We start from the raw sequence: 10,492 nt of genomic DNA on the forward strand, positions 1-10,492 counted from the left end.
GAAGCCTTAATCCCTAAACTTAGTGTGGCTAAAAAAAAGTTCCTAAGGAACAAACGCGGTGAAGTAGAGCTGTTATCTAGAAAACCTTAACACAGGAAACAAAATAGGACAAATAACATCCTTCACGCTGTTAAACTCAGTGAAGAATTATGTCATCTTCTTTAGCATCAAGTATTTCCCATATTTCTGCAACTTATGAAAACAAGAAGTCATGGAATTATAATAAAAGGTTGATTTAATATATTTTACAGAGACTTTGTTATCAAGTACACTGAGAGCTAAAAGATCTCCAAATCATGAGCATTATCAATCTCAATAACATCTTCTGGTTCCATCTTTGCTTCATGATGTCCCTCCTGTAAATCATCCAAAGAAGCCAGAGCCTCATTTGTGTCGCTAGCAAAAGTCTCTCGAGAAGCATCATCATATTCTTTCAGGTTAAGCCCTTTAATGGCTTTTTTCATCTTCTTTCCTAGAACTTGTATTCTCCTCTTCTTAGCAGCCTTTTTGTTTTCATACTCCTTTTGGTTTTCCAGATAGAAGATTTCCTTGAAGAAAGAAAAAAAAAAAAGGGCATATTCAGTTTAGCAGTGTTTGCTAAATAAAACATAAATGAAAAAAATCGCTAGATATTTAGCTACTTTTTTATTACAAGTAATGCTAATATTTAATACTATGTTTAAGTAACAGTATTTAACCAAGATTTACATTATTTGGGGCAGAAGTACAATTATAGATTGCATTTAAGAAAAATGCCCTGTGAATAGTTCTATTTCTCAGCGATTTCAAACTATTATTTAACTACAAGTTTTTGTTTTCAAGAAATGTTTTTTATTCTGTGTTGCAAAAGAACTTTCTTACAAGGTAGGCAGTAGAGAAAATAGGGCCAAAAGGTTCTATGACACCTTGAACAAACTTTCCTCCAGAACTAAAACTTGAGTCCAAGTCTCCATCTTTACTGTCAAACACGTCAACCTTGTTTTCTCTACTGTAAAATACGACTGTTACAAGTTTCCTCTATATTTTAAGGGGCAGAAGATCATGCAGCAGAACTAAGTGTTGCTACACGATTTTTTTTTCTGGCTTAGTTTATTAAAAAACTGCATATGGAAAAATATTAATGCTTTTTTCCCCCTCACAAAAAGTTGCAAAGTCAAACATTAAGGACATGTAAATCTGGGAGAGAGTTATGCACATCACAACCTCTATGATGAGGGACAGGAGTGTATGTACTTCTTCCATAGGACTCCTGCTTCATTCTGTACATCAAATGATGTACACAGTGAAAACTGTTGCCTCATTAAAAACACTTTCCAATATCAGCAAGAGAAGAATGAGGCACTCAAATACAAGGGCAAAGGAGAGAGGTAGAAGAGTAATTTTCTCAGATGGGGCAAAGACTGATCAAATTCACAACTTTGTGCAACCTCTGTAGGCCATGAAAGCTTTTTTAAATATACTACAGGCAATCAGTTTATGTCAATTCCTCTCTCAATTCACAAAATGAGATGCTGGGATGATCTGCAGTGAGGGATACCCAAATACAAGTGAAATAAATGAGTCATTCTTTGAAGAAAGACCTGTGAAATGGCAAATACCATTGAAAAACGAAAGTTGTCTCAATAGAATGAAGAAAATATCATCTCAGATTACTTCATACTGTAAAAAGAAAGGCTGTAATATTTATAAGCTCACCAGACTGAAGTGGTGAACACAACGGATTTGGTTAAGTCTAGGTTCAGACCAGAATCTGACTTAAGAGGAAGTACAGCCTAATGCTATAGCTGCAACAATGAATATAGGACAAAAATCTTGTTTTAGGAGGACACCACCCAGTCCATTTACAATGGGTCAGAGCTCCAGAGGGGAAAATACAATAGCAAATAACTACTATAAGGCATATACAAATCAAAGAGAATATAACATTTCCTTTACACTCTACAGTTTCAGCATTCTTGGACAGTGGTTTTTTCTTTGTTTATTTTTTTTCTGGTGGGCAGTCAGAGCAGCTGGCAATATATAAAAGGAGTTCTCTTTGTGTAGTAGGAATGGCAATTTGCCAACTATTTTCTGCTAATATTTAATATGAAAAGTTGGTTTATTTGAAATATACTTCAAATACAGAGTTAAACTTGCTGAAAGTTACGGAAAGGATTCAATCAGAACATTTCTAGTTAAAAAAGACAAAATTTACTTTGGACAAAAATTTATCATCTGACAATTTTACCTTGATTTGTTGTTCTTTGATGCTAGGTGTGTTCTTCAGCAGGTTTAAATAAACTCCCCCTGGTGTTCTTCTTCTTGTACCATTCTTCATAAGGGAAAACGTAAATTAGTAATTAAAGCAAGCTTAAAATGTAAGTGTTGATATAGAATTATCATCTAAAACAATGCTTTGTATTGAGACAGAACCCAGAAATCTAAGCTCTGCTAGATATTACATAACAACAAACCAGGTTAGTTTTTGTTTATGACTAATCTAGTCATAAAAAGGTCTATAGCCAGCTCTCTACATTTGGACATGGAATGTACAAGGTTTCAAAATTTTTGTTTTAGAACACTAAACCAGACTGCTGACCTAGCAGGTAATCATACCACAGGGCTTTTTTTTTTTTTGGTGGGGGTGTGGGGTAGGTGGGATTCGTTGATTGTTTTTTAAAAACTGTTCAGCTACATATTAAATCTGATTTGATAGCAAAGGAGCAAAATGGCTAACAGTATTCTAACTACTCTCTCAGCTGTCTGCAGTAATGTAAATTTTACGGTAGATATTCAGACCATTCCTAACACAGAAGCCCAGCAAAATGTCAAAAACTAGTTTCACAAACTTATGTAAAATTTAATTTTGTAATATTACATCTAACAATTCTACAACTTATCTGTATGTGTACAGGATTTTGCATTCCTGCTTGAGAGGTATTAAATACACAATATGTACTTTAAAGCCTTTCCACATAGCACGGCAGTTCCATGCTTCAACAGTATTCAGTGTAACATGAGTAGTATGATGCATCATAGCCAAGTATGAATGGACTCCACTTTAAAAGCTCTGTAAATCACGGGCATTTATCATGCTATTATTTGATTACCATTTGTGATACATAAATAGAATATAAAATTGAAGTGACTTCAATGCCGTGATACTGTATTAAAGAACATACTTTTGTGCTACACAACAAAATAAAATACATATCAAAAGTTCTAAGAACAAGGAAGCTCAATTTTAAAGCACATTCTTGCAATACTAGACACCATATTCTTTCATCATCCTAGCAAATCCCCAGCCAAGAGAAACAGCATACTTTATTCACCTTTCAAATACTGTACTCTGATTTTCAGCCAAATAAGCTGTGCCACTAGGAGTTGTATTCTTTCATCTCCTTGATAAATACTTGCTGATAAGTACTTTAATCCTTCAAGACTATTTTTGCTTTTAAGAGAAGTCATTAGCTGAAATCTTTTTGTGATGATAGAATTTAAATGTACATACAAGTGCCTGAAAGTATTTACTGATTCCTTCCCCATTTTTTTAAAACTCTTGCGCTGAGGCTCATTATTTAACAAAAACAAAAACATATGCAGAATTTGATAACCTAACCAGTAAGTATAGCATTTTTACTATGCCTTGTAACAGAAATCAGTACTCACTTTTGCTGTACAGATACACAAGATGAATTTTACAGCCAATGGTCAATATTAAAGCTTATAGGTTCCCTCTTGAATGTTACTTTTCAAATGTGACATTAGAAGTACACAGTGCATTTGAACTTCTGATGGCATGCTGATTAACCTAGTAGCTAGGTCAGTGGTGTCAAACATCCACCTGGCTTATTGAAGTAATCTGGCCAGATGCTACATCTAGATCCTAAAATTATAAGCTTTTATTCAAGCTTTAGAGTCATGTACTCTTAGCTTGTGAAAGAAACATCCCAAGGCAAGATAAAATAATCAATGAAATGTTATCATTGGAATCAACTATTGATTTTAGCCTCAAAACTTGGGCAATTTCCACATTCACTTATCTCACTGTTTACTCCAGCCCTGCTGAAAGACCACATTAGCATTTACTGTTAAATGATTTTCACAGCTCAGATAAGTCCTGGAGGGGTGACAGTAAATGAATGCATGGAATCTGGGAAAACCTGTCAAATGTAGAAGTTATGCAATCGTATTACGTAAGTATTCTGCAAGTAGAAAAATCTCCTAAACGCACAATATCATATTTTTCTTACCACTATGAACAGTCCACCATTTTGTTCCACTTCAGCTGTTTCCATAAGCAGTTCAATGGCCTTCCTCTTTCCAATTATTTTCACTACTCGGGCAATTAAATCTTTCTTTGGTTCACAAAGCCTTTTGAGAAAGGGGGGAAAAAAAGAGTATATTTACAGTCAGTAGAACTTCTCAAGTAAAACTGACCATGGAGCATTAATAATAATTTATTCTGTGGGCTAGGATGCATTTCAATGTGCTTCAACTGGCTTCTTAAATCTACTTTCAAAATCCTGAGCCTCTGAGAGACAATGATATACGTAGTATGCATTTTTATAATTTGTTTCAGTAAAAATTGAGCAATTATTTTCCCTCTATTGACATGTGAAAAAATAAGCCAAATGAGAAATGGCAAAGACCTGTACAAACCTTGGAAAATACAGTATTACAGTCTGCTGCACAAGATGAACTAACGACACAAACGAGTTGTTGAGAGCATGAAGTGAGCAAAGAAGTTAGGTTACAGCAAATGCAAAATTTAGGCTAGTTACAAATAATCTGCATTTAATTAAAATGACAGCATCCTTTACAGTTAAATCAACAATTAATTGGAAGCAACAGCAAGCATAATAGTCCTTCTGTATCTTGTGCAATTCAGACAAGCCTACATAATATAAAAGAAACAAGTCCCTTGGATAATCTATGATAACCTATCATATGTGAACAGCTCCCCCACCCCACCCCCGCAAAAGACCCACAGCATTACTGAGTTAAATTGCATTATTTTGTTAGTAATGGTGTCCTCGAACAGAAACTTTCATCAGCCTGCATGAAGGGAGAGGCTTTTATGGACTCAATTCACTGTGCAGAAATCTGTACTTCACTGGACAAAAAAAGCGTAAGCCCACAAATCAACTTTTCCAGAGTAAGAGTTAATACTCTAAATTCTCATATTTTAACGACAAAGCTTTCAGTGATGCATAGTCTTAACTGTTATAGCTCAGTGGTGTCAAACTCCGGGGACTACAGATCCCCCTCATCAACTACCAAAATTTCTTGAAAACCATGGAAGCCAAGAGCTTCAAGTAACATTACCATGCTACAAAGTTGCACGTGTTACAATGATGGTATAATAAAAGGTCTCAGACCACTTTTATTATCAACTACATAGGAACAACCAGGCTAGCTTCAACTGCCTCAGTTTCATGACTGAAGTTATCTGAAATTAAACATAAAAAAAAAAAATCATATTTTAATGACAATTGTCCTAACCATGCAAAGGCTTTATACTTTGGGATTAATCTCACTGAGTTCAATGGATTAATAGGCACTGGAGGTTAAATGCTATCTCAAATATTTATAGGATTGAATTACAAATTACGAATCATTGGAAGAGAGGGAAATGTTTCTCAAAGATGCAGACAACTTTAGCATAATCAGGATTCCTTAAAAATGTGGTTAAACTGTTAACTTCTGTTAGTAGCAGTGCCAGTTTAAACAGTCCGCTCTCCACCTAGTGTTCACTCTGCCCCTGCACTCAACCTTCCTATATATGCTTTAACACCAAGAAATTATGCAGCCCAACAGAAACGGAAAAAGATGAGGGGAAAAAAACCCAGCACAGAACAGTCAGAAAAACTCCTTGGTTTCAGTTTACTGTGCGGGTCAGCACAAGAAGATGGTCATTCAGACATAGATGGTACAGCACTGTTTAAGTAACAGTGCTACGTGTATAACAATCCTACTGATCCAGTTCAGAACAGCTGTGTATAAAGAATCAGAAAAAAAGAGGCTTCTATCTTAAGAGGCTCTATCATTTATCTTAATGAAGTGCAATAGAACAAAGAGACAAGTTTATTACAAGTGACAATCTATGAGTTTTCAAATTCAGAAATGAGAGGCTATTGAGAACAGCTAATGGCATTAATCACAGGCCAATCACTGTATCAACTTTAGTATCTGGCAATACCAAGTTTCACATGTTACACATTAACAATGCCATCTAAATAAAAATTGAGTTTGTTAGCCAATCTAAAATTAGTAAGTGTTTGTAACTTTTGTTCTCTACATAACCCTAATTTTGTTCCCTTGCACATGGATGTTATGGGTAATTTATCTATTGAAAAAGGATTGTCAGCTTAAGTCAATCTAAGTAAGAATGACTGCAGTCATGTGCTCCCAACAGCATCAGTCCAGGGCTGCCAGTGCCAGCTGAAAGGAATTGTGGAGCTAACTGGTTCTCTAAACTAACCTGCTTGAAAATAATGCCTTCCCCGCCCCCAAAGGGTCTGGACAGCCAAAGTCCAATCTGGCTCAGTATATGTTATTTAAATACCAGGACTGTGCAAAGTGGGTGACAATGAGTGAGCGTAACAGGAGTTTGGTAATCCCACCATAGACCAATATAAACTACCACAGAACTGCAGTGCAGTTTCACAATACAGAAGAGACAAAGCTTTATTTCAATACTGGCGTCCAACCCTGGCACAGCCCACAGTTACAACAGCAGCAAAAGGTCTCTTCAGACACCTATGTTTTACATATGTAAAGAACCTCTGAATTCCAGGATTTGTGCTCTCCAAACCTCTACACAGCCCAAGTCACCTATAACCCCAAAGATCTGTAACATCCACTTTTTCATGGAGATCACAACATGTGTCCATTGTGGTCCATCTTCAAATCCAAATTTTTCATCACGGGGTAACGCAGCTCTTCCTAAAAAAGCCACTACTAAATCTATGCCATGAAAAACAGTATTTTTTCTTGCCCGTGCTCTAAAGCAAGCAAACCATTCTGGCAGATCTTTTCCACGAAAATTCAGGGAGTTTTAACTCTCCACATGTAAAGCTTTTAAACTTTGTCAAACTCATTGTTTCACAACTAACCGAAAATGGTATCAGAGATGTTTGACAATATTACTGGAGGTTTCTACAAGATACCAACTGTGATGCTACATTTGTATCCCAGGATTCTAGAAATATGCACAAGGCACTCATGTCTTTCATAGTTTGGTATGACATATAACATTTAGCTGTAAGGAAGCTTTTTTCCAATATCTAAGGAAGTAAAGAAATACTGTATTAAACTTACCGATAAGCAATTTCATCTGCCACTTTTTCCTCAGAATCTTCTTCTGTTATCTCATACCTTCCTTTATAATTCATTTCTTGTCTTTCACCTAATCTATCTTTCACAGGCCGCTTCCGTTTGAGAAAACCATGTCCATTTTCTTCTTCTCCTGGCAATGTTTTCTTCTCATCATGCATGTATTCATCCAACTCTTTATCTAAAGTCTCTGCCTCCTTTTGCTGAGCTTCTTTCATTAGCTTTTTAGCCAATAAATAATTGTAAGTCTCAGACTGCCTGCTTCTGTCGATACTACCATCCATCCCTAGAATCCCAAGTTCAGTAGCCACTGCATCCTGACTCTGCTCCTGAAGCACCACACCCCAGATATTGTTGACCTTCTTACCGCCTGGAAAAGTTTGCTTTTGCTGGCTCTGGGTAAACTGAAAAGGCTCAGATTTAGCAGGAGGAAGGCTGGAACATTTCTGCCGTTTTCGCTTCCACAGACAGCTGTCGTCATCAGATTCAGAAAAGCTCTCATCACTTGAGTCCACACTTTTGGTTGTCCGATAAGGGACACTTGGCGCACAGGATGAAATGATGCTCTGGAAAGGTCTGACTGAATTATTGCCATCATGTGATTTCTGAAAAAGTAAATGCCCATTAATCCAGTTACTCCTGTAAAAGAGAGCTATCAATTCACATCAAAAATCTGAATAGTTAAACAGAAAAATTGATTCTGACTAATGTGACTGGGCAGTCCTCTACGAGCATCTTATGGGCTGCAGCTGGCATAAGCATCTTATCAAACTTCTGTATTTTGCATGCTTATACATTTGACTTAACAAAAGTTACATTAAGAAAATTAAGATTATTAAGAAATTGGAAAAGCTACTAAAATTCCCAAATAAAACAAATGACAGACATGAACAGTAGTTTTAAGAAGGCTCAAAGAATAAAGCACCACAGCAGCTCAGCAGAAGATTTTGTAACACTTGAGAAGTGAATGTTCTCTCTGGAGTCTGGACTAATGATTTGTAGCCACAATAGCATTCACAGAAACTCAAGAAAAAAACAAAACAAACAAAAAAACACCTTGGATGCTGTGCAGACATTGGGAAGCTAACAGCATATAGTGATTCTGGTTCAATCAGGACAAAGCATAGTTTGCTAGAGAAGATAATACCTCATAGGTGAAATACATTGTTTGTGTGTTTTTTTCTGATTTTTTTTTAAACCAAAAAGTAGCTATAAGCTCACTATAGCCTGTTCTCAAGTAGGACACAAGAAAAACGTTTTAAAATACTTTACAAACAGCTCTCATTGCTATAAGAATATGCAGGAAAGGCCAATTCCCCATTTTTCTGACTAGCAGTCTAAAACACCAAAACCAAACCCACTCAAAGCTGCACCATCTGTCAAAGCACTGTGGTTAACATAACCCAGAACTCTTATTCCCAACGCACAAAATTTTGGGTCATGCTTCTGTATGATTCTACAGTAAGCATTTTTTGTACTAATAATTCCAGTTTTCCCCCCTATGGCTTCCTATCATGAAGTAATACACTATCTCATATTTTTAAAAATAGTCTTCTCTTCTTTCAATCTTGAGTTAAATAAAAACCTTTATTTAACCTTACTGTTCTTTCACCAACATTATGACACCATTTCCTTTTCATTCTACTAGCAGGCAACAGAGAACACAAGAAGTCTTCAGTCTATTTTATCACATTATGAAACACAAATCTCTAAGTTAAAATGTATTCAATAACCCAAAATAGAAGCATACTGTTCACAACTCAAAAAAAATCTGTAATTTTTGTGCTACACATCTCAGAACTACATTACAAATAAATAGAAGTAACCAAAGAAAATAACAGTCCTTACATATACAGCGTCATACACTCATTTATCATATTTTGAAGTCTTTTCCTCTCCTTGTACTATGATAAGTTCCTCACATAAACTTCATAATACAACTTAACATGAGAACTGTGTGAGACACTGGAAAATAAACATCTCTTCGGCAACTGATACATACAAAAGAGTTCTAAATTCAAGAGAAAGCAGTACATTATTGATAATTTTCATGTGTTTTTAAAGCGGTTGTTTGTCTTTTCCTGAAATGACTAACTATAACAGAATGCTCCTCTTTGCTCATCAAACTCAAAGCCTAATAAATCCAAAAGCTCCCCTCCCCGCAACATACAGTTTTTCCCAATAAAGAGGCGTCAGGGGAACAGGCTAATTCCCAGATCCAGGGCACGAAGAAAGCGATTATTCTTTAGGAAGGATGTTTCTATCCCGGTTGTTTAGACTCCAGCAGGGCCCCACCTCCCGCAGGACACGGGCACCTCCCTAGCTCGGCTGCCCCGGCAGAGAAAGCCTTCGGGAGCTCCTTCTCGAGCGAGCACCGCCCAGCGCCTCCCAGCCCCTCGAAGGCGGGCGTCATGGGCACAAGGGAGGGCCGTGAGCCTGGCCTGCAGCCCATCTCATCTGCTTGTGTGTACCGGTGGCGGGGCAGGGGGGGTGGGGGAGGAGAGGCGGAAAAACGGGGAGTGGCGGGCGGGCAGCCCGGGCCGGCAGCGCAGCAGGCGGGAAAGGAGGAACGAGGCGTGCGAGGAGGAGGAAGATAGAAGCGGGGAGGGGGCTGGGCTCTCCCGGTTGCGCCTTCTGCGCCCCGCTGCCAGGGGCTACGCAGCCGCCGCTCCCGCCCGCCCGCCGGCCACGGTGAGTGAGACCAGAGCCGCTGGAGCCGTTAGAGCCGCTGGAGCCACGGACTCGCTTCGTTCCCGCCTCATCGCAGCCTCCCCTCCCTCACCTGCTGCGGGTCCCTGGGAGAGCCAGCCCCGGCCATATCAGAGTCCGAGCCGGAGAGCTCCCCGTCCTCCACGTCGCCCTCCATCCGCGGCGCCTCCAACGCCATCTTCCCGCCGCGACGCCGGAGCGCGGCGACCCCTGGTCGGCGGGGCGGGGCAGGGCCGGGAGGGCGTGGCCGCGGCGCGGGCGCCCCGCGCACGCGGGTCCCTCTCCACCAATAGCGAGAGCCGCCGGCAGCGGCGACCCCTCCCGGCAGCTATGGCGCAGGGCGCGGTGCATGTCGGGGCTGCCGGCGGGGGGGCGGGAAAGGGAGGGGAGTGCGCGGCGCCGTGGCGCCATCTTGTCCGTGCTGAGAGGTTTCCGTCATCTTGTCGCGGTGGTGTCGCGACACCGC

At 39.2% G+C, this 10,492-nt stretch overlaps 1 protein-coding gene across 1 annotated transcript; it reads right to left on the minus strand.

The window, feature by feature from the left end:
* Positions 1 to 217: 217 nt before the first annotated feature.
* PHAX (phosphorylated adaptor for RNA export) lies at positions 218 to 10,278 on the minus strand. Its single transcript, XM_064501663.1, has 5 exons — positions 10,100 to 10,278; positions 7,303 to 7,922; positions 4,233 to 4,353; positions 2,228 to 2,311; positions 218 to 548 (listed from the first exon to the last, which is right to left on the minus strand). The coding sequence occupies exons 1-5, from the start codon at positions 10,202 to 10,204 to the stop codon at positions 279 to 281; spliced, it is 1,200 nt and encodes a 399-aa protein (XP_064357733.1). The 5' UTR covers positions 10,205 to 10,278; the 3' UTR covers positions 218 to 278.
* Between the last annotated feature and the right edge of the window lie 214 nt (positions 10,279 to 10,492).

This window comes from Dromaius novaehollandiae, chromosome Z, assembly GCF_036370855.1.
Source record: "Dromaius novaehollandiae isolate bDroNov1 chromosome Z, bDroNov1.hap1, whole genome shotgun sequence".
NCBI lineage: Eukaryota > Metazoa > Chordata > Aves > Casuariiformes > Dromaiidae > Dromaius > Dromaius novaehollandiae.

What these genes read in the sequence shown, in the direction of transcription:
- PHAX (XM_064501663.1), bottom strand. Translation starts at nt 10,204, where the DNA reads ATGGCGTTGGAGGCGCCGCGGATGGAGGGCGACGTGGAGGACGGGGAG. An exon ending in GCAGATGAAATTGCTTATCG is followed by an intron (nt 4,354 to 7,302) that starts GTAAGTTTAATA and finishes CTTTCTCAAAAG; the next exon opens with GCTTTGTGAACCAAAGAAAG. An exon ending in ATGGTGGACTGTTCATAGTG is followed by an intron (nt 2,312 to 4,232) that starts GTAAGAAAAATA and finishes TCCCTTATGAAG; the next exon opens with AATGGTACAAGAAGAAGAAC.